Source organism: Lodderomyces elongisporus, chromosome 1, assembly GCF_030384665.1.
Source record: "Lodderomyces elongisporus chromosome 1, complete sequence".
Lineage (NCBI taxonomy): Eukaryota > Fungi > Ascomycota > Pichiomycetes > Serinales > Debaryomycetaceae > Lodderomyces > Lodderomyces elongisporus.
Window position 1 is genome coordinate 2,909,382 of NC_083673.1, and position 23,109 is coordinate 2,932,490.

The following is a 23,109-nucleotide window of genomic DNA, read 5'->3' on the forward strand; positions in this document are numbered from 1 at the left end:
TGCACAAAAGAATATTCATTAATAAGTATTCATGAAAAAAAAAAATATTTTTAAAAATAAAAGCACCGCGCAAGCTATGGCAAGCTATAGCAAGCCCTTGCTATAGTCGTCAGCATCAAAATAGGTCGCAAGCACGGTTCTGTCATTGTACAGTCTTCCCGACATTTCCATGATAGCCCTGAGGGCTGATTCGTGGTCATCAAACTCGATATAAACTTTTCCAACACCAGGGACCTTGAATTGTTGTAATCCGGGCACCAAATCATTGGTTGGTCGAGGTATCTTTATTGACTTGACTGTTCCATGCTTACTGGCCTCATTTCGAATATCTTTCGTGGCAAACTCAACCAACGCGTCGTCGACGAGTTCCTTGGTCGACAATGCATTCAAGATTTGAATTACATTAGATTTTCTTTGCGGTTGCACCGTGTCTGCTCGAACTAATCTCGGAATCGTATTATAATCGATTGAACCATTTTGAACGTAAGCATTTGTACGACCGCATGCATAAAATGCATTAGTAACAAATGATAATCGTTTTAATTTTTCTATGATGTCATTGTTGTTATCATTGTAGTTATTCTTGCCATCGTCTTGCTTCTTGAACTCTAAAAAGACCAATCCCAAGGGCTCTTTAGTACCTTTTTGTCTGTAGTATTGCATAGCATGCAAAGGTGCAATTTTCTCAAGGCTTTCCATCACCTGATCGGATGTGGTACTGGGAGTGATTAAAAGAGCAATTTTTCTTGGGCTATCCTTGACAGTTTCATGAATCTCCCCTGTTGAGGGGAGCAATGCACCTTGAACTCCATAATTATCATCTTGTACAGCGTACTCTCTAGGTCGTGAAATTGATAGCTTGTATTTTTCACTGATTTCTTTTCTAGGTACATCGTCTCTTTTGTATGCGTTGAAAAGCAACTGCGTCTCGTTTAGCGAGTATATGATTGTCGCGCATTCACTATTGTTGAATTCAATAACCAAAGTCTTGTTGTCTTTCAACTTCCGCTTGCTATGTATATTATTACTTGAGCTTTGTTCAAAATCAATCCTCTTCAAGTAGTCATTGAAAAACTCAACGATTTTCAAATAATCAATGTCGACTATGTTCTCAACAATGAGAGTTTTAGCAGCCCTAGAATCACCCGGATCAATCTTCGAAACTTCGTTCAAAATATCATTACTGTTCAGTAGACGGTCCTTAACCAATCCTTCTAGTTTCGTAAAATCAACGGGACGGGGATACCCAGGCAAAGGGAACAATCCAGATAGTTTAGCCCTTGGTGCACTAACTTTCTCAAACCCCTTTGGTTTAACTCCCCATCTTGAGTCTATGACTCTAATTTCATCGATTGATTGAATTTCTGCAAACTTCTCTAAAGTCCTTTGAGTATGCTCAATTTCTTTCAACAAATCTTCCTTACTTTTTCTGACTTCTGGTTGTACCGCAAAGTGATGCTGTTGTTGCAGTTGCAGTTGTTGTTGCAGTTGATTAAAATGTTGATCATCATTTTGGCTGACATTTTGCATCAGTGTCCTGGCACCTGGACCAATATTTCCCTGGTATCTGCGGTTGTTTTCATACGGTTGCCTGTTGTAAGAGTCATATTGTCTCAGTCTACTGTAGCCAGTACTGTTATTGTAGGACCCGCCTCTCCTATCCTGGGGAATATGCCGTTGATCTTGATTACCTGATACTCTTTCTCTTCCACGATCCCTATAATTATTATCTTGTTGGTGTCCTTGCTGATTCAGGCGCTGGTATTGATTATGTCTTGGATAATCAGGCCCTTGGTATCGTTGCTGTTGTCGATAATCATTTGGATAAGACGGTGACTGTGTCAGCAGGTATGCTTGTGAATGAGATGATGGGGCACGGTGTGAGCGATCACCAGACCTTATTGAGTGCGATGATCTTGTCGACAATTCTTCGTTAGTATCATCACTGCGTCTCTTCCGTGAATATCCATTTGGCGATGTAGTCGACATACTGTTGGCCGGATATTGGTTGGGTTAATGTGATTATAGTATACGTAGGTGCTGGATAATACAATGGAACTGGTTTATTTTAATTTTTATTCTCTGTTTTCTCTTCTTTTCTTTTCTTTTCTTTCCTGTTTTCTGGTTAGACTTTGAGGTGATACCAATCCACACTTATACTAGTTGGGACGTTTTCTTTTTTTCCGGTTCTCGTTTTACGTTTTACGTTTTTCGTTTTTCGTTTTTCATTTAATTTTTGTATTTCATTTTTTTCAGTTTCCCATTTATCTATTCATCATCACTAAATAATCTTTCATATTTTAGTTTTTTGCTTAGGAAGGAACAAAAGACAAAAGACAAAAATACTGTTCTAAAAACCCGGATTTACAGCTACGGACTCAATTACAAAGTTTAAGACAGGAAAATCCAATTTAAGTCAAAAGCTTAAATAGAATGGTCATTGCATGTATTAGTATTCTATATTTTGTTTGTCTGTTTGTTTGTCGTTTAGTTCAATTTTTGTTAATATTCCCCGAATATCTATATAATAATAATTTTTTTTCAAAACTTAGCTAATATTTATAGTTCATCATGTTCCAATTCATCTTCTTTCTCTACTTCATTTTCTTGTGTAAAGGAAGTTGTTTCTGGAGACGAATCGGTGCTAGTACTGATGGTATTGCTTCCAGAATCAACTGTTTTCTCTGAGACAATCTTGATTGTATCATTTTCAATTTCTTCAACATCATCATCATCTTCGTCTTGCTCTTTTTCTTCGTGTTCATCTTGTTTCTTTTTTCTTTCTGCTTCTTTTGCAGCCTCCCTCATTTTTTTCCTATACTCCTTTTGCTGTTGCCTCAAAACCAACTTATCGTATTGCTCATCAAATAGTTTCATTCTTTCCATGTGGCTTGATTCAATTTTAACAAGATCAAGTACCATTTCACTAACACCTTTTGCTAACATATCGTGAAACTGATATAATTCAGTCTTTTCAATTTTGTTGAATTTCTTGTCTGACATATCAACAAGCTGTCCAACTTTTGTAATGATCTCCTTATATTCTTGCAAGTTTCTGTCAAAATTGAGCATTTGATCTTCTTGTCCTGCTGATTTGATCTTGGCTTTATCATTCTCCTTATCAAAATTGAAACCAGCCTCTTCGTATTTTTTCCTCATTTCAGCAACTCCCTCGCCTAGTTTTAACATGCTAGACTGGATACTCATCATCAAATTTGTTCCATCCTCATATAACCTCTTCATTCCTTCCTTTGATAAGTCGGTCTTGGTCATATCAACGTATTTCTTGACTTCTGCTTGCTTACTCTCAACTTCTTTTATCTTTTGTTTCAAATCATCGACAGAAGAGTCGTCACTATCAAAATCAAACCATTCAATGGCTTGATCCATATAGTCAAAGTAAACCTGCTTATCAGATTCCGATAACTCTTGCAGCAATTGCTCTTCATTCTCATCAAGAAGTTCGCGCAATTTATAAATTTGACTTTCCAATTCGTTTCTAACCAATTCCACTTCCAATCTGGCCTTCTCCAAACTGTGCAAGCGGCTAATTTCTGCTGCAAACTCTTTACGAGTTGCTCTATCAAGAGGCTTGACGTGGGGGTAAGTAGACTTGGGGATGGAGATTTTGGTATTCTTATTCCTTGCACTTTTTCTAGCTTTGGACTTTAACGGTTTCGTAGACTCGGTTTTGTTTTTGTCGGTAGCATTGGATGCTGCATCTGCTAAATCATCTTGTTCTTCTTCAATGTCATTAGTATCTTCATTTTTGTCTTTGCTTTCCTCTTCTCCTATTTCTTTTTCTTTTTCCTCTTCTTCTCCTACTTCTTCTTCTACTTCGTCTACCTTCTTGTCCTTCTTCTTGAGTAAATTGCCCAAGAATGATTTGTTTTGTTTACGGCACTCAACCTCAACCTCAACCAAATTAAACAACTTGTTCTGATCCAATTCAAAAGTAGTCACAAGCTTTTTCTCATCCTTTTTACATGCCAATTTATCATTGATCTGATCAAAATTAAAACTTTTGATAAGTGTTCCATCTTCATACAAGTTTAACGACAATGCTTCAACAGGGTCATGCTCTATTCTTGCAATACTTCCCAAGGTTGAGTTTTTGCCAAATACCAAAATTTGCTCTTCACTGTCATTGACACCTATTTCGTAGTTGTGAAAACTTTTCTCAATCAATTGAGGCCCCTTGGTAGAGTCAACCTTGAATTGCAAACCCTTTTGAGTGGTTCCCAATGCAGCACTCTCATCCGTATTGACCGATTTAGAGATCTTGTCATCACCAAAAAGAGATGTGATTTGCTTTTGAATAAAGGGAACTCTTGTTGAACCTCCATTGAAAATGACAGACTTAACATCCTCAACTTTGAGACCACCCTCTTTCAAAGCATCCAAAACCGGCTGTGTGACTTGTTGCATCAAATCAGAGTTTAACTCTTCAAACTCTTCTCTAGTTATATATACTTTGAAGTCCTCATCGCCGTATATTGATTCGACAACGGTGCTAAATTCATTATTGGCAGACAAGATGAGTTTGGCTTTTTCGGCAACTTGACGTAATCTGGTTAATGTCTTTTCTGGCAAGGATTCAATACCAAAGTGGTTAAGCGCTTTTTGTAGAATTATCTCGTATGCGGCATTGGTCAAGACTTTGCCACCTATATTATCATTCAGACTAGCACTCTCCATTTCAACAATTGTTTCACCATTGGCTGCTACTCTAATTGAAAAAAGCGATGCCTTGGTAGAGCCGGCCCCTGCATCGTAAATCATATAATACTCTTTGTCTTTGTTTGTAAACTCCTTATTGCTAGCAAAATTGAGGGCAACGGCTGATCCACCTTCAACCACACCCAAGACGTTCGATATATTGGCCAAACTCAAAGCATCTAAATACGCCTGTCTCACAATTTGCGAGCTAGACTCTGGGATGTTGAGTGCCACGTCAATAATGGATTTGGACGCCGACGATAATGAAGACTTTTCTCCCAAGTGTTTAACTGCACGTTCCTTAACTTCATCCACAAGTAAAGCAAGTGAAATAAGTTGATTTTGGTAGTCCTGTGCCAAATTTTCATCAGTGAATAGCTGAATTTTTGTCGGGTCTTTTCTACTACCTTCATCAGTGAGAATAACGTCAAATGGAACAGCTGGAGCTAGCAAGACACTCTTGGTGAATTGCAGGCCCAAGTCAATACCAACAATTGCTGCAAGTACTGTGGAGCCAGCAAGCCACAAACCAAAGAGTAATTTGACAATTCGTACGTTGACCATTGTTCAGCAAAATTCGAGTTGTTGATATATTTGTGAAGAAGGTAATGCGTACTATATAAAGAAATATGAACAAGCAAAGTTCTTGTGTGTAAATTTAACTTGTGTTTGGAATGAAGGTGAAAGTTTTGAGAACGAAAAAATTGCAAAGAAGAAGAAAATGGAATTCTCCAGATCAAGTTCGTAACAAAATATTTGTGTATACGTAATTAAAGAACAACAACAACCGAAAAAAAAATAAAAAATAAAAATAATAATATGAAAAAAAGGGTCAAAAACAAAATGGTGCACGTGACTAATACCGAGCCTCTCTTCTTTTCTTTTCCTCCCCCCCCCCCCCTCCTCTCCCCCCACGAAAAAAATTTAATGTAGTTGGACTTCCTATTTGGGTAATTCCACTCTCTTTTTCCATAAAATTTCTACTCCCTAAATGTCATAATAATAACTACTTCTTCCTCTTCTGTTTCTGCTACTACAACCACTTGAAACTGTTGGTGCTGTCAAAGGTACTTATATTTCAGCATCAATAGTTTAATTATTTTGACGAAGGCAACAATTTTCATAGTCCATTTGAATGAGTCTCGACAGGGGGAGTTCCTTCCATTGTAAGATTTAACTCCATGAACAGACATATCCCACCTTTCTTCCCAATTTGCGCAATGAAAAAAGTTTTTGCTACTGAAGTTTTTTTTTTCTTCTTTTTTTTTTTTTTTTTTTTTTTTTGCTTCAAATAGACTTGAATTTTGTTGAAATATAATTGGGTGCAAAAAGCATTTTCGGCTTTTAATCTAGTTTGCAAAAAGGAAACCAATGTTTATATACTAATTTGAACTCTTCTTTTGAAACAAAAAACAAAATTTGATAAGTCTTACAAAGATGAAGCTAGGAAGGTTGCAGAGCCTTTAAATGAATGCAAGGATGAGAATATATACCAATATTTTCCTTGCATCAACGATAGAATGGTTGAAATGGTAGAATAAAAAAACATATTTAAAGTGCTTAATTAAACAACGGTGATAACATCAATTGTGGTTACGATACTAATTCTTGTTATCAAAAACAGAAATGGTTATAATTTTTCAATGTCGACGTGTTATTTTTTGCCTCTTGAGGATCCTGGTTCCAATGCGAAAGCAAATGACAAGAATGATGAAACCGTAAGATAAAAGAGTGGTTTATCTAACTAAATTTTTTAAAAGATCAGGATGTCTTGTGTTTCGTGAAATGTGTTTCATTATGACACTTCTAATTTCAAGTTTTTGTGAAAAATTGTATCCTAGATCTCAAAAACAATAAAGCCATTCGATATTATATACAACAAATGAGGTTTATTATAGTTTTCATTTTTATTTTAGTTTTCATTTTCATTTTTGTTTTTGTTCTTATTTTTTGATAGCTAAACAGTGTCTGCCCATTTGACTCAGTTTATGAAGCGTATTTCAAGTTTATTATGATGGATCTAATATTATCATTGGTCTTTTACTTCCTTTTCATTATCCACTCTCCTCTATACGTTAATCATGACCCGTTACCAGTTATCTAGTGTAGATTGTGCTTTGCTTAAACGCCTTTTTTTTTTTTTTTTTGCTCTTTGTTCTTTGTTCTTTGTTCTTTTTTTCTCTATTCTTTTTCTTGTTCAAGAGTACTGTTAACTTTTTAACAAGTAGAGATTTGTGCCTTGTGCCCTGTGGCTGGTAACCATGCGTGGCTTTGATACGAGTACAAAATAGAATATTCCAACGGAGATACCGAGTGCTAATAGAGATATCTATGGGAGCACTTTTACATCCTTTAATTTATCATAGTTATTCTCATGCAACACCTCACTCGACATTCAAAGTTTTGTTAAAAACAGTAGATTATACTCTAATTATACCAAAATAAGTAGATAACGAAAGCAATCTATATCAACAAAAGCTTCCATTAGAGGCACTAGAAGCATAGTGAGAATATAGGTGAGTATATTGACCATTAATCTCTTCCCCATCGCAAGAAAAAATTGATGCGAAGAAGAAGGAAAAGAAGAAAAAGAAAAGAAAAAAAAAAAAAGTACGTAAAATTCTAGCCTTGTTTGGTGATGAAGTTGTAATACTATTCCGCGCAATCATGTGTTAGAAAACAAAAAAAAAAAGAATAAAAAAAAATTGACACTAACCAGATCTTTTCCTTCTCTTTTTACTCTTCTTCCCTTCTTTCCTTCCTTCTTCTTTCTTGGGCCGTCTCGACCATCGACCCCTTCAACTTGTAGCCAAAGTATTTGTCGAATTAGCTTTTGTCGTTCAACAATGTCTGACGAGAAAACATACATTTCATACAATAACGTCCACCAATTATGTCAAGAATCTGCTGAGAAGATTAAGCAATTCAAACCTGACTTGATCATCGCAATCGGTGGTGGTGGATTCATCCCAGCAAGAATGTTGCGTTCATTTTTGAAAGAGCCAGGTCAGCCAAATGTGCGAATCATGGCCATCATCTTGTCGCTTTATGAAGAGATTATCAACTCTGACGGTGTTGAAGAAAAACCAGGTACCAAAGTGGTTAGAACTCAATGGATTGACTATAACCAGTCCAAGGTTGATTTGGTGGGGAAAAACGTATTGATTATCGATGAAGTCGATGACACCAGAACCACTTTGCATTACGCTGTTTCGGAATTGAAAAAAGATGTTGAAGAACAAGCCAAGGCTAAGAATGCAGACCCAAAGAGCACCAAATTTGGTATCTTTGTTTTGCATGACAAGGACAAGAAAAAGAAAGCCGAGTTGCCTGATGAAATTATGAAGACTGGAAACTATTTTGCCGCAAGACAAGTTCCTGACTGTTGGATTGCATACCCATGGGAGGCCACTGACATTGTTTTCCACCAAAAGATGGCCGAGAAACAAGGCAATGATGTCTTTTTACCATCAAATACCCCAGAACAATAGTTATAATTAGAGTTAAATAAAATTATGATAAGAATAATGCTACTATTTGATAATAATAGACGATAGATTTAAGTTATTATTGAAATGATTTCTTTTTTAAGCGTGTTTTTAGAGCATTCTATTCAACATTAAATAAAAGCTACGTATACACTCACTCACTCAGTCACTCACTCATTTATTTATTTATTTACTTTTCTAATCAATCTCTATCACATCAGGGCTTCTTTCGTGGTTCTTTAGCGCGGGATAAGTTGTGTTCTTGTCCTTTCTCTTTTTACTTTGTCTTAAAGATTGACCAGTACCACCAAATGCTTTTGCTTGCTTTTGCTTCTCATTCACATCTTCGTCCAACTCTTCTTGCGTGGGAAGCACTACCGGAAAACCAAAGAACAATTGGTTATCAGGGAGTGTTAAAGGCACGGGTGGAGCATCGGGGTCTAGATCTTCTACTTTATATGCCTTTGACGATGATGCCGGTGTTTCGATTTTTTTCCCCGAGAGCTTTTGTCCTAAACCTCCATACTTGGAGCTTCCATTCGATGCATCACTAACTATTTGAGCATAGTTTATCGATTTTGCCATTGTAGCAGCCCCTGCTCCTCGATTGACACTGCTTGGATTGATAGGCTTTTGGTCCATTGGCGTGACACTCTTTGGTTTGTATTCGGGCTCAACATACCCCACTGGTGGAGCAAAATCAGTCTCCAAATCAGTTTCTACTACACATATACCATGTCCACTGCTTTCAGGCTTCACTTCCAACACCTTGATACCATACACACTGTCATTATAGTTGATTTCAATCACGTCATTCACAGTCAAGGTCGAGAATTTTCGCAATACATTCTCCAAAACTGCTTTTGGGTCACTTATATCGAGAAAGTCAACGCTCTGCGGTTCGATTTTGACAAATTTACCCAACTCCAAATCACAATTATTGATCTTGACCAAACTACCCGGTTGTAACTGTAGGGTATTCATCATCCATTGTGGAATATAGCATCTTCCTTCCTCAGCAATAAATTCAAGCACACCACTATGAGTTGTGATATCTTGCTGTTCATTCTTCAATTCGAAAAGTATTGGATACCTGATATGTAGCATAGTCAATTTTTGTAATGCAGAAGGTGGAAGGAATATTTTGCCTCCGTAATTGGCATCGTCTTTACGAATCATATCTGGCATCATCGATACGGGATAACATCGAAAATATTCTTCAAATTTGTTGTTCATGGGCATTCCAAAGCCAGGAACGCCACCACCAAACATAGAAGAACCAAAACTTGAAAACATTTGAGGGATTCAATCAAAAAAAAAAGACAACAACAAATGGGAATAAAAAAAAGTAGGATGTAAAGTAAAATAAAGCAAACTAATGAAAAGTAAATTGAAGTGGATTAAGCTGGTAAATAGGTGAATGCAAAGGATGGAAAAAGAAGTTTGAGAAATATGGTTCGTAGAATGAGGTCTGAATAATGATTTTCTGTATTTAATCGATTGCAGCTGTCGTGGAACTCAATGTTTCGCCATTAGCGCAATTGTGTGCACTAAGTATTACCGCACTTTTTCCACTTGCCTATTTATTTATTTATTTATTTATTTATTTACTCGCCTTTTCCTTACCCCCCTCCTTCCCCCTTGTTCCATCTCTTTTATTCCCACATTTTCCGACCGACAAGAGCTCGCTACCAGCTGGTGAATATCAATTACAACCCCATTCCGCTTTTCCTCCCCTCCCCCGTCCCCCGTCCCTCACGCCGTAGCCCTTCTAATCTATCAATCCATCGATACACTCAGATATAATTAATCATATTCAGATACATCTAAATATCCACTAATATATTTAAAGATTGTTAAAAAATGCATTTACATTTACATTCACAGTTACAAGTGCTAAAAACTAGTGCTAAAAACTAGTGCTAAAAACTAGTGAAAAAACATGAATCAACGTATTATTCTTCCCTAAAGATATAGCTTTACTTTGTATGTTGAGTAACTTTTACTAAACTCTCGACGAGTTCCTTTCTGTTGTCGTCCAAATCACTGAATAACACTTGGTACCTTTCAGTATCATTTTGTTGCACCGAGAGAAAGAAATTAACAAACTCTTCAAATGCATTTACTTTATCAATTGGAGTTTGTTTCAATGCCTCCATTTCTGCCTCATCCATCTCATATTCATCTTCCAAATCAGCAATCTCTTCGTATTCCAGCTTGCCTTCCAATTCATTCTTGATTTGATCCTTTTGACTCGTTTCACTCAAAAGAATGGCGTTCTTTGTTTGAATGGCATTAGGCAAAGCAGCAACATTGCCCAACAACAAGTCCACAGTTTCGCCGATGAGGTCTTCTGGAATTTGCTTTATGGCATCACTCTTGGCAATGGCCATGGCACACAACATTTGCAATTTACATCCATAAACACTTTGGAAATCGTCAGAGTGCGCAATCCACAACCTGTAAAACTCAATCAAAAAACCCCTTGAATTAATAAACTGAACTGTATTGATTGGGTCAACATAAATAGACGCAAACAATACTTTGAGCAAGGATAAACGATGAAGCATGTGGCCATCAAATGCATCTTGCGCATCCAAGTTATTATAAATGTCAAAAATCTCGGTTAATAAAGTTGGCAAAAACGGAGCCATTCTACTCCCCATGGCCAAGATGGTCAACTCCACATCTTCAAAAGCATAGTGTGCAAAAATAGGGTCCGTTTCTTCTTGTTTGAGAGTGTTGAAACAAATAGTCAAGAATGATTGGAAATATGGAACGTCTACTGTCATCTGAGGGCTTGTAAAACCTTTATTGATGATTGCAGCAAAAAGTGGTTGCAACTGGTCGAAATACTCGTATGCATAAGTGTCAAAAGATTCAATCACCACTTGGAAAATGGACCACATTGTTTGTGAAACTTCATCGCTCGACTCTAATAAAGACTCTAGAATCTCTACAGCATCAGTCAAAAATATAATCATGGCGTTCTCAAAAATGAACACCACCAACTCTTTCAAAACATGCTCGAGTCTTGTAGCAACTTCTTTGGCATTAGTCATAGATATGATGAGTGTAACCAATGTATTGAGCAACCCGCCGGCTTGGTACTCTTTGTCTTCGTCAACACGACCTGAACTCTGCTGTTCTAAAATCTCATTTCCCAAACGCAAAAATTGTTCAACCAATTTCGCGCCTAGCTCAACAGCATATGGCTCTAAGTTGCTTGCAAATTTTTCCACAAAAGTGTCCATGACATTTGTAAGAATATCGCTTTCATATTTTTTGGACTTTTCCAACAAATTTTCCATCAATTGTGGCGCTTGAGGTGCAACTTGTTCGGCAACAGCATCTTGGTTTACCAATGTTGCTAAAGCATCAGCTGCTGTGAGCTGAATTGGAAACTGTGATTCATCCTGAAAACATCTAATGATGCTTTGGAATAGATTGCTCAAGACATTGACATCCAGGTATTGGTGTGTATGGAACATTGCTACAGTGTCGCAAGCACGTGCGGTTAGCCATGGAGTCTTAATTGAGTGTTCATGCAAAAGCTCCGGCGCAACAAACATTTCCAACACTTTGTCAACCTGTCCAACGCATGGCGACGATGCATCATCTAACTTGTAAGAGATTGTGGATAAAATTCTCAAGGCACCTTCTGTCTTCAAAGCAGTCTCCAAATTTCCGCGGTTCTGGGTTCTCTCGCTAAATGTTTCATTTATGACACCAAACAAAAGACCAATGCTCTCACCAAACTTCTTGTTGGCCAATCTATTGACAAAATTGATGGAAGCCACATCTCCCGTCTTTTGTTCTCTATTGACATCAAAGAATCTTCTGATGTACTCCAATGAGTCATCCTCATACAATTCAATTGTCTCTTCTGTGGCTTGCAAAGAGGGAAGAACTAAATGTTTTACTATTGCGTCAAGTTTTTCTTGAACTAATGGCCAGCATGGAGTTTCAATCACTTGTTCCAAGAAAGATATCATATAGAACAAGGATATTGGACTTAACCATACTTTTCTCGAAGCCCAATCTTCAATAATTTTCCAATACGAGCTCAAGATCTGAGGTACAAAGTTCGATAAAAATGCAGAAATAAATGCAGGATCACCCTTAGCTGACAAAACACCACCACCGTGTCTATTGATGAGCCTATTCATGTTGGCAAAACACCATTTGACAGTTTTGACCCTGGGGTGAAGTACACGTTGCTCTATCATATCTTCCTCCAATACTTCTTTTGGCAAAGGCTTATTGATGATCATTATCTGGATTTGACACCAAAGACCCAATTTGTTCGCGTCTTGAAAATAGGATGGTAGTGACGAATACGTAGCGTTTTTGAATGATTTGATGATGAGGTAAAGCATTTCATCGCTTATTATGTTACTACTCTCACTTTCCACAATGGTATTAGCCAAAGCCTCAACGGCTGGAAACAACTGCTGCGTTATATCTTCCATCATTGGATTAACAAAGTTCTTAGATTCAACTCCAGACCATCTATAGCTCTTGACTAATTCATAAAGGCAGATTAACCCCACGTAGATCTGATCCTTATCTTGGGATGCTAACATTTTGGATATAAGTGGGATAATATCATCCCATTTGTCAAAGCTTAGTATGCTATTCAATGCTGTTGCTAATGAAAATTTGATTTGGTGGACTTGGTATGTCTTGACCAAAGTATCAATCACTTTCTCCTTTATGACAGACTTTTCATTCTCTTGAATGAAAAAAGATGTAGGTTGCTTCGAGTGCTCGGAGATAATCCAGTAGTTGTTGATTCTGTTTTTGAAAAAAATCGCTGCGGAAATTTTCACACCCTGGTCGGTCCCCAGTTCAGTGATGAGGTCTAATAAATAACTAGTAAAACCAGGTTGTTGTTCATAAACATGTAAGCTCTGCTCGCTTGTTTTTCTCACTTGTGTATTTGAGTCAAGGGTGCCTTTCAAGGCATTCAACAAAGAGTCCTTATCCATTGTCGTCTGCTAAAACTTTGCAAATAGAAAACCGATATGATAGGATATGTGAAACTTTAATAAATAACGAGTTTTCGTTTCTTCTTTCTCTTTTTCGTAATACAAGTATATATATATATATATATATGTATCTTTATGTAAATATTTTTTTTAAATTGATGAATATCTTGATCAAATGCTTATAACAATCAAGCTTTACTAGGTGATTGTTTGCTTTGAAAAGAATTTTTTTTTTCTTTTTTTGGCCTTCGATTTTGGCTTGCAAAATCAAATCAATTATCCGAAAGTTGAGTTAAAGAATAGATTCGTCTTTCTATCGTTCTTGCCAAAAAGTGGGAAAAGATAGAGAAGATCAAGATGTTTGTTTGTTTGTTTGTGATACAACTACTGAGTTCTATGAAAAATTTCATATGGTCAATTGTACACGACACTCATCTAATTCTCACTTTGAAGGATATAACAACTTTCTCATTCTTTTAGTTGTTATGCTCTAACCACAAATTACTTTTAATCTTTTAATTATCACAAGGAACAGTATTAGAAATTTGTTTATATCAAATTGTACACTCAAGCAGATAGAATACATTGGCAATAAGCTTTGATCTGTAATGGGTAAATTCGAGATTAAGGGATTCAGTATTCTCCCTGTTAAATTACCAGACAGCAAATCCACGCAATACATATTTTTCAAGAAACATGATGCCAAGAATGATCCTTTGAATACTAATGAGAGGTCTCTTTTTCTTTCCAACTTGCCTATATCGTGTGACTTTACAACAATCAAAAAGTTTTTTCAAGAAGTGGCCTTAGGCTCAACTGTGGAAAGTTTCACGACTTCGAGCCTCACAAACTGCTCCGAGGATGTTTGGATAAATCTTACCAAGCTTACTTCTGACCTCCCCTTAAGCACTGTTGATGAGACAGCGACCAAGCTACCCAAGAACTCAGCGATTGTCACGTTTGTAGACAAGGCATCTTTACAACTTGCATACACAGCACTAAAAAAACTTTCCTCCTCGTCCTCGTCTTCGTCCTCGTCCTCATCAGCTGCAGCAACGACTACTACTACAACAACAACAACCACATCGAAACAATCTGAAATTAAACAGTGGCCAATCAAGCCTATGGGATCTGCCTACTACTTACATGCATACGAACTGCAGGTGCTCGATAAGGAAACGTTATCGGAGCAAGTTGCAAAAGCATTGCAAGATTTTGACAGAGCTGAGAAGGAGAGCATTGAAGAGTTACAACAACAGGCCAATATGGTTGACGAAGATGGGTTCACGTTAGTTGTTGGGTCTCATAGAAAGACAAAAGCCGGAATTTTGGGAAAACAGAAGTTGGCCAATACAGTAGAGAGTGAAAAGGCAAAGAATTCTTTGAAAAAGAAGGAGAAACAAGATTTCTATAGATTCCAGTTAAGAGAAAAGAAGAAGGAGGAAATGAATGATTTGTTGAGCAAGTTTAAAGCTGATCAAGAGAAAGTGAGGTTAATGAGAGAAAAGAAGCGTTTCCGACCGTATTAGAGAACAGGAAATATGTTTTGCAGCGTTTTCCTTTTAATAAAGACCTTCCACCTTTTTTTTTCTACATACATACATACATACAGATATATATATATATGTAAAAACTTGTAGTTCTCCCCCCATTATTTCATTCATCCCTTTTCCTTCTTCTTTTTCTGTATGTAAAGAAGATGTAGATATAAATAGTTTTGCAAATTCATTTTGATTCAACTGATGAGTTACATCAGAATTTGCATTATAATTAAACACATGCAACTGTAAACTTCCATCTTTTACTTTCATCCGTTTTTTAACACCATAATTATGGTAAAAGATTAACTTCTTGTGTTTCGTTTTTTATTATTGTTTAATTTTACTAACAAAAAAAAAAACAAAAGTGTTTGTAAGAGTAAGCATGTACCATAATTTTGCATCAATTACGTAATGAATCGAATTCCGTAGCGAAATGTACGGTACGAGATCTGTTCTTGAAAATACCAAAACCAAAACCAAAACCAAAACCAAAAAAAAAAAAAGAATAGCAATAGACTCGATTCTTTTCTTCTCTTTTTTTTTTTTTCATCAAGTACTCAAAATTTCATCTACGCAAACAACACATTGAAGACTTCAAGTAGATACTTTTATCCATGTCTCTCAATACATATGATACATTGTTGCAAATACACAAGGGGTATTTCGATAAGCTGAGGCCAGATGCGGGCGATAGCCAACAACAGCGGAACTCTTCTTCGTTTTCCTCTCAATTTGAACTTTTGGAAACAATCAGATATGATCCACAACTTTCCACAACAGAGCCGAAAGGATTTAAAGAGATAGCTAAACAAAATTTTCTATTTTTGTCAGAACATGCTAATCGATTAAAATTCACCATGAGGTTTTTCCATCGCAACATCATGCAAAGTGGAACTCAATTGGACTTTGAAATCACCGATGACTATCTATTCCGGGAAATAGTTGAAAACATGGAGAGATTGAATAAAGAAGTTGATGTACCTTACAAGATTCGCGCATTATTTCAATTGGATGGCACGGCAAAGTTTGAGTTTCATAATACAGCTAAATTGTCGAGCTTGCAAAGCCTATTACACATAAAATATGAGGCGATATCTGAGGATATCCACGAAGCCGCATCTGGAAACGAGCTCCTTATGAGCTCAAACGAACAATTTGACTATGCAATTGATAATGTGTGGGACGTCTATGTAAATAATTCACCGACACATATCTCGCCATTTACATCTTTTAAAACCACGAAAAGAGATGAGTATACAAAAGCTAGGGCGAATTTGCCAGGCAAAAACCCAGGTCACGAAGAAGTTCTATTGTATAATCAACAGAGTCAACTTATGGAAGGATCAATCACGAATGTAGCAGTTAAAAGACCGAGTGATGGAAAATGGATAACGCCATTGCTAAGTTCCGGTTGCTTGTGCGGGGTAACAAGAGAATATTTATTGGGAACAAACTATATTGTGGAACAGACTATTACTATGGACCAGGTCAAACCTGGAACTGAAGTCTTGTTGTTTAATGGAATCATGGGAGTTGTCAAAGGTAAGATTGTCAGGTGAGCAAACGGAATATTTAATGTTGCAAGAGAATGTTTAATTCCCAAATATTTCGTTAAAAAAAAGAGGAAGCAAGAAGAAAAGAAAAAAAAAAAGAAGAATTTCGTAAAATTAAACAAATTAAAAGAATAAAAAAAATGGCTTTCTCATCGTTTTTAATTAACAAGGAGCTTGATATCCTCTTCAGTGTGTCCCATGATGTATAATACGTCCAATAATGTGTTTGTATTCAAACATGCAGGTGCAAGTAATTGGACTTTTGGTTTTGCATTCCATGCAATACCAAACCCAGCAACAGACATCATCTTTAAATCGTTGGCTCCATCGCCTATAGCAACTGCATCTTTGGGTGCAATATTGTGCTTGTTTGCTATTTCCAACAAGAGCTCAGCTTTTCGTTCGCCATTTACAATATCGCCGATTGTTTCACCGTTCAACACATTATCTTCATCTACACCTAAAGTATTAGCATACGCATAGTCCAAACCCAATTGTTCTTTCACGTGTTGTGCCAATGGAATGAAACCACCAGAGCAAACACCCAATATACAACCAAGTTTTTTCAAAGCTTTTGCCAAGGGCCTGACTCCATTGGTAATTTCTATTTTTTGTTCTAATTCTTTCCAGATAGTGGTGGAATTGATACCGCGTAGAAGTTGAACTCTTTCTTTCAAACTTTCGTTGAAATCCAATTCGCCATTCATTGCTCTCTCGGTGATTTCAGCAACTTTATCTTCGATACCTGCATAAGCCGCTATGAGCTCGATAACCTCTTGGTAAATCAAAGTAGAATCCATATCAAAGATAAACAACTTTTTGTTTTGACGATTAGCAACTGGCTGTAATATCAAATCATATTCTTGTTTGAGACACTGGAATCTGACTAAATCTCGACTCCTGTCAAGATCCTTTATTGTTATGAGGAAATCATGTGCACGTGTAGATAATTGCTTGGTAGCTATTTTCAAAGACTCAACACCAAGAGTTTTTTCAATAAAACTTTTCACTGTAGCAAGCACTTCATTTGAAAGTGAATCGTGATGCGAGATCACTGTTAACACACAATCAATCATTGTTGGTGGTTGTATATGAGGTTCGAGGTATTGCTCAAAATTCAAAATCCACCTCAATATGCGAACAAAAGAAGTACAGGAAAATTCAAAAAAATCAAAAAAAAAAAAATCAAAATTACATTTTCATCAAATGTGAATCAAAATTATGATGAAAAATTTCAAACAAATTTTATTTTTCGATTCCACCGCGCTTAAACTTATAGGATTCAATAATCAAATTCATCAAATACCGAGAGGAAAATACCGAAAATCAAAGAATCAAAAAATCAAAAAAACAAAAATGCAAAATACAAAATACAAAAATTTAAGAGACAAAAGACAAAAGACATCAAGTGTTAGCAATATTTTTTTACAGCAATTTCAACACATCTACTTCAACATGTTTTGGTTTTAATATAGTGTTTTATTATTCTATTACTCTAATATGTATAAATTTATGGTTTGATAATTACAATGGGAAAATATCATCCTAGCTCGTTTCCTGTTTCCTGTTTCCTGTTTCCATTTCCCGATTCCTGATTCCTGAATCCCGATTCTAATCTTTGATCTTCCGTATCAAGCAGCGACATCTGTACCCTCCACCGCCCCCTTCAGCTCCTGTCTTAAATCATATTCGCTCAACCCAATTCTTGACCCGTATTTTCTAAAGTTTTCCATATACAATTTGTGCTTCTTTTCTGCAATCTCATTCATTGTTGGCCAATAAACTTCATGGTCATATTCAAAGTCCATCAACCCTTGGAACTCCTTGTCCAACTGCTCCGCGGGAACAAAGTTTGCAAATGGTTGATCATATATAGTCTTCAGTCTTGTGTATGGATCAATAAAGGGCCCTACCAATTTAAAAAATGCTTGTCCAATCAATGGAATATTTGTAAAAAGACCTCTTCCTAATCTTTCCGGATAATGACTTTGCAAAATATGAAGACATTGCTGCGATGTAGATAACGAAGGAAATTTGGATGATAGTTTCATTTCAGCCGGGGCTGCCTTAAAATCAATAAGCAATGCAAGACTATCTTGACCTGGTGGCATATACTGAATTACGCGTTCAAGCATAAACACCAAGTGTTGCACCTGTCTCAACCCACCAGAAGTGTTCTGGTACCCGTTTCTCAAATAAAGACATGGTCGGTTGTCATTATCATAGCCAACAATCAACTGTTTCCCAGTTTCATTTTCGGGTGCCACCAAGTCAGCCGTGATGAGCTTTTTGGAATCAGTTACATTGGGAATATCAACCACGCCAAAAGTTCGCCTCCATACTAGAGTATCATGAATTCTAGTTTTTGCAGTCTCCAATTTCCATTTGCTTGCACGTAAATATCTCAAAAAGCATTCCTTTGTTAGCCATACGAGTTCGTCTTCGGTAAGCGGGTGTTTAGGTGCATTGTGCGAGTCGTTAATTGGGATCTCCTTGGTTATATAATCTTGGTAATACTCAAGCAACTGATCATAAAGCTTTTGCTGCTCTGCAGTTAGATTAAATTCTGGTGGCTTTATGGGATTAATAGGGTTTTCAAATGGTGTTTTTCTTTTTGTTAATTTAGGGACTTTTTCCAGTACAGTGCTGGTTGCCGTTGTGGCATTCGAAGTTTGCGACCCTTGGTCAAAAACTTGGCTTGAGTCGCTAGAGTCAACATTTCCAGTTCCTTTCCGTTTGAGAAATCCCAATACCATGATGAAGTTGAGAGTTTATTGCACTGGACTAAGCTATCTATTTCAGAATTAAATATGAATTCAAGGAAAAGAAAAATAACAAAAAAAAAAGAAAAACACAACACAACACAAGACAACAAAAAAATTCCTTTTCTTTTTTCCTAAAAAAAAGTAATGTTTGTATTGGAACTAATTACAACAAACTCCTATTAAGAAAGGAACAGTATATGGAGTAACGACGAAAAGAGAGAAGAAAAGAAAAAGAAAACGAGTGATTGTTACATTTAATCTGAAATCGATATCGTGTTTTTACGTAGGATTCTTAAGTCGAGAGAAATGTGTAAATATTTAGGTGTACGAGTGTACAAATGTGTTTAAATTAATGGGGAGGGGGAAGGGGGTCGTAAGCATGAAGGGGAAAAGCCAAAGAAAAGAAGAATAAGTGAAAGTGAAAGTGAAAGTGAAGAGAGAGTAAGAGCAACAGAGGTCTTTTATTATCGCCATACTAAGTAAGCGGCCGAACGCGATCCAAACAATATATCTTTGAGTTGAGAGCATATACAATTCCACATTAAACCACCTGTCATTCTGCACAAAAGAATCCCACAAAGGGGAAAGCAAATCAAATATCTGAAGAATCAAACAAACTATGACAAACAAACAAACTATGCCAAACATTCAAATAACAAGCCGATCCAAAAGCGCAGAGCCACCATTTACAGACAGTCAACTTATCAAAATAATAAATGACAACCATCAACTATCTTCAGCTGCGGAATTGATTGCAAAAATTGGTAAAGAGTTGGACCGCATCTCTTCAAAGCATAAGTTTATCATCCAATATACTCAGTTGAAACTCGAATCTACAAATGTGGATGTCGATATCTGTACGGACTTTGTCGCGTACTGGGATTCTACTAAAGACGGATGTGTCACTGTTGAAGTTCTGAGTTCAAGTGAAGCCAGAGAAGAGAACCAGATAGGAGAATTGACATCCGAAAAGCAAATACTTGATGAAGCTCACCTGGAACGAATTGACGATTCAGAGGTGGTTGAAGATTTGTTAGTTGAGAACCAAAAAACAGTAAACATGAGTAGTGGAGGTGATCTTAACGCTGCAACACCAAAAGAACGGAATCCAATAGTATCACCCGTTAACATCAACAAGTTTTTTAACCTGTTGCTTCTCACGATTTATTGGCTAAGCATATAGCACCAGTAAATCTTCTACATTGAGAGACTGCCCAGCCAGTAAATACACATACAAAACCTTTTCTCATAGCATTATCATTTTGAAATAAATAGTAAAAAAATATAAAAACGAGAGAGAGCATAAATGAACAAAATCTAAATGAAATTAATCAAACTCTACTTAAATTTGACCAACTTTATTTAATTTAATTTGATATAATTTACTTCGTGTTTTTGTCTGGGAGCTGCAATTTGATCCTAACAGCCTTGCATTGAGTGTATTCGTGAAACACTTCTTCTCCCATTTCTCTACCAATACCAGAAGAGTGGAAACCACCAAATGGAACCATAGAGTTAAAGTCGTTATAAGTGTTGACCCACACGGTACCGGAGTTGATTTTGTTTGCCACGTGGACGGCGGTGTTGATATTTGTTGTGTGTATACCAGCTGCCAACCCATAATCTGTGTCATTAGCTAGTTCAATTGCTTCTTCGATGGTGTCAAACTTTACTACTGTAACAACTGGCCCAAAGATCTCCTCCTGTGAAATCTTCATATTTTCCTTAGCATTGGTGAAGATTGTAGGCTGTAAAAAGTATCCTTTACCATCGCGTCTCTTACCACCAGTAAGTAATTTGGCACCTTCTTTTTCACCAATCTCAATGTATTTCAAGATCCTTGATAACTGAGTTTCAGAAACTTGTGCACCCATAAAAGTGTCTGGGTCGAATGGGTTACCAACCTTGATACTTTCGGCAGCCTTTTTAAACTCTCCCAAGACTTTGTCGTATATTCCTGATTGGATCAATACTCGTGAACCAGCAGAGCAGACTTCACCAGAGTTGTAGAAAATTGCATTGACTAGATTTTGCACTGTATTGTCGATATCGGCATCATCAAACACAACATTGGGCGATTTACCACCCAATTCCAAAGTGACCTTCTTCAAATTGGATTCGGCAGCAGCCTTCATAATACTCTTACCAACAGCAGTAGAACCGGTGAATGCAACTTTTTCCAACTTTGGATGTGAAGCAATGGCTGCACCAGCAACATTACCATATCCGGTTATGATGTTCACCACACCTTTGGGCATTCCTGCCTCAACTAACAATTTACCTGTGTAAAGTGCCGATAATGGTGTTGGTTCAGCTGATTTCAATACAGTTGTTGAGCCGGAAGCCAAGACAGGGCCCAATTTCCAAGAAAGCATCAATATAGGGAAATTCCATGGGATAATCTGACCACAAACCAAAGGAACTCTTTGGGTGTAATTCAAGTGGCCTTCACCAGTGTTGATCAAGTTGCCCAAAATTTTATCGGTCCAGCCTGCACAGGATCGGAAATATGCTGCTGCGAGCGCAACGTCTCCCTTGGAATTTTGCAATGATTTACCATTATCATATGTTTCAATCTCGGCCAACAAATCGGCATTCTCCTCAATTAAATCGGCCAATTTATACAATACTCTTGCCCTTTCCGATGGCTCTACTGTTGACCAGGATAAGTAAGCTTCGCGGGCTGCGTCAACAGCAACATCAACGTCCTCTTCTTGTGCCTCATAAACATGAGTGATGAGTTCTTCATTAACTGGTGAAATAACCTCAATTGTTTTCTTCTTCTTTGGATACACGAATTCATTGTTGATGAACAAACCGGTTGGTTGCTCATACTCGCGACCAGTAGGAATCTTAATCTTAACTTTCAATGGTAATTCTTGACTCATGATGGAATTAAAAAAAAAATGGTAAAGTTTTTCTTAATCAAATAAGTTCTGATGGTAATAAATGAATCGAAAAATAATCCGTTGATTAATCAAGTTTAATCGATAGAGACAACAACATTTGCAACACTTTATATACCAATGTCATTTATTAGATCAGAGCAATGTATTGTTTCTTTTGCTCTTCTTTTCTTTTACTTTCTCTATTTTGTTATTATTTTCTATTTTTAATTTATTTTAATATATACTTTACTTTACTTTAACTTGCTTTCTTTCTTGCTTTCTTTCTTGCAGTGGAGGTGCATTTTGACTAATATGTTTCTGGGATTTGTGGAGGACTGTATAGAACTACTTAAAGCTGTTGTTAATAACGTGTATCATCATCATCATACATGGATCTAGTATTTTTGTTTGTTTATTTCTATGTTTGTTAGTTATCTTGTTATCTTTCTTTGCTCTCCATCTAGTTGGCACAATTTTTAAAAATAGAAATAGAAAAAGAAGAATAAAAGAAAAGAAAAAAAGGACCCTTAGAATCACCAACTTGCTTTTGCTTTTAATTTCTGAAATTGTCATATCTTTTTTGCAGCAATTTTAATAACTATGCCAGAGCAAGCAAGCAAACAAACCCGACCAAGGAAAATATATACATAAAAAGAAAAGAACAAAAAAAAAAAAAAAGAAAAGAAAACCAAATCGGGAAAAGGGAAAATGAATTGAAAGCAAATGAAAGATTCAAAAAGCAAAAATCCAAGAAGCAAGAGAACAAAGTATTTATATTAAGTTGCGATTGCAGATGTCTGATGAGATAATTCTTTATTGATTTCTAGCAATTATTTACCATGAAACTTTTGAGTATAAACGACTCTTCTCTTTTGAAGAAAGCTCACGTGACTAACCACACCTCGATTTCCCACAACATTATTCTTGAGCAAAACATAGTATGTTAAAAGTGTACATTTAAATTCTTTATTAAGTTAGCTGTCTTACTCCACATCTCAATGATTTGTTTGAACAAGGTGATTGATCCTTTGTGTAATTACATATCAACAATAACAACAACAAAAAAAATTACCAGTACTAAAAATGCTACTTTTACTGCTACAGCAGATGATACCAAGTTTGCTCTAGCAAAAACAATTCCGGATACATGTTCCCAGTCCCTAA

At 36.6% G+C, this 23,109-nt stretch overlaps 11 protein-coding genes across 11 annotated transcripts; 4 read left to right on the forward strand and 7 right to left on the reverse strand. All coding sequences in view use genetic code 12, as the record gives it.

Annotated features, from left to right (window-relative positions):
- Nucleotides 1-84: 84 nt before the first annotated feature.
- On the reverse strand, nucleotides 85-1,989 carry PVL30_001047 (uncharacterized protein; the record flags this gene model as incomplete). Its single annotated transcript, XM_001528512.1, has 1 exon — nucleotides 85-1,989. One exon carries the CDS (start codon nucleotides 1,987-1,989, stop codon nucleotides 85-87), a length of 1,905 nt encoding a protein of 634 aa, XP_001528562.2.
- A 570-nt stretch (nucleotides 1,990-2,559) lies between these two features.
- LHS1 (lumenal Hsp70 protein) lies at nucleotides 2,560-5,283 on the reverse strand (the record flags this gene model as incomplete). Its single annotated transcript, XM_001528513.1, has 1 exon — nucleotides 2,560-5,283. One exon carries the CDS (start codon nucleotides 5,281-5,283, stop codon nucleotides 2,560-2,562), a length of 2,724 nt encoding a protein of 907 aa, XP_001528563.2.
- A 2,282-nt stretch (nucleotides 5,284-7,565) lies between these two features.
- HPT1 (hypoxanthine-guanine phosphoribosyltransferase) lies at nucleotides 7,566-8,210 on the forward strand (the record flags this gene model as incomplete). Its single annotated transcript, XM_001528514.1, has 1 exon — nucleotides 7,566-8,210. One exon carries the CDS (start codon nucleotides 7,566-7,568, stop codon nucleotides 8,208-8,210), a length of 645 nt encoding a protein of 214 aa, XP_001528564.1.
- A 195-nt stretch (nucleotides 8,211-8,405) lies between these two features.
- On the reverse strand, nucleotides 8,406-9,503 carry UFD1 (ubiquitin fusion degradation protein; the record flags this gene model as incomplete). The annotated part of the gene is made up of 1 exon (XM_001528515.1): nucleotides 8,406-9,503. One exon carries the CDS (start codon nucleotides 9,501-9,503, stop codon nucleotides 8,406-8,408), a length of 1,098 nt encoding a protein of 365 aa, XP_001528565.1.
- A 683-nt stretch (nucleotides 9,504-10,186) lies between these two features.
- On the reverse strand, nucleotides 10,187-13,198 carry PVL30_001051 (uncharacterized protein; the record flags this gene model as incomplete). Its single annotated transcript, XM_001528516.1, has 1 exon — nucleotides 10,187-13,198. The coding sequence occupies one exon, from the start codon at nucleotides 13,196-13,198 to the stop codon at nucleotides 10,187-10,189; it is 3,012 nt and encodes a 1,003-aa protein (XP_001528566.2).
- A 608-nt stretch (nucleotides 13,199-13,806) lies between these two features.
- PVL30_001052 (uncharacterized protein) lies at nucleotides 13,807-14,727 on the forward strand (the record flags this gene model as incomplete). The annotated part of the gene is made up of 1 exon (XM_001528517.1): nucleotides 13,807-14,727. The coding sequence occupies one exon, from the start codon at nucleotides 13,807-13,809 to the stop codon at nucleotides 14,725-14,727; it is 921 nt and encodes a 306-aa protein (XP_001528567.2).
- A 626-nt stretch (nucleotides 14,728-15,353) lies between these two features.
- ABZ2 (Aminodeoxychorismate lyase) lies at nucleotides 15,354-16,298 on the forward strand (the record flags this gene model as incomplete). The annotated part of the gene is made up of 1 exon (XM_001528518.1): nucleotides 15,354-16,298. The coding sequence occupies one exon, from the start codon at nucleotides 15,354-15,356 to the stop codon at nucleotides 16,296-16,298; it is 945 nt and encodes a 314-aa protein (XP_001528568.2).
- Nucleotides 16,299-16,450: 152 nt separating this feature from the next.
- On the reverse strand, nucleotides 16,451-17,368 carry SER2 (Phosphoserine phosphatase; the record flags this gene model as incomplete). The annotated part of the gene is made up of 1 exon (XM_001528519.1): nucleotides 16,451-17,368. One exon carries the CDS (start codon nucleotides 17,366-17,368, stop codon nucleotides 16,451-16,453), a length of 918 nt encoding a protein of 305 aa, XP_001528569.1.
- A 555-nt stretch (nucleotides 17,369-17,923) lies between these two features.
- PDR17 (lipid biosynthesis and multidrug resistance) lies at nucleotides 17,924-19,048 on the reverse strand (the record flags this gene model as incomplete). Its single annotated transcript, XM_001528520.1, has 1 exon — nucleotides 17,924-19,048. One exon carries the CDS (start codon nucleotides 19,046-19,048, stop codon nucleotides 17,924-17,926), a length of 1,125 nt encoding a protein of 374 aa, XP_001528570.2.
- A 646-nt stretch (nucleotides 19,049-19,694) lies between these two features.
- Nucleotides 19,695-20,240, forward strand: PVL30_001056 (uncharacterized protein; the record flags this gene model as incomplete). Its single annotated transcript, XM_001528521.2, has 1 exon — nucleotides 19,695-20,240. The coding sequence occupies one exon, from the start codon at nucleotides 19,695-19,697 to the stop codon at nucleotides 20,238-20,240; it is 546 nt and encodes a 181-aa protein (XP_001528571.2).
- A 199-nt stretch (nucleotides 20,241-20,439) lies between these two features.
- On the reverse strand, nucleotides 20,440-21,945 carry ALD5_1 (aldehyde dehydrogenase (NAD(P)(+)) ald5; the record flags this gene model as incomplete). Its single annotated transcript, XM_001528522.1, has 1 exon — nucleotides 20,440-21,945. The coding sequence occupies one exon, from the start codon at nucleotides 21,943-21,945 to the stop codon at nucleotides 20,440-20,442; it is 1,506 nt and encodes a 501-aa protein (XP_001528572.1).
- Between the last annotated feature and the right edge of the window lie 1,164 nt (nucleotides 21,946-23,109).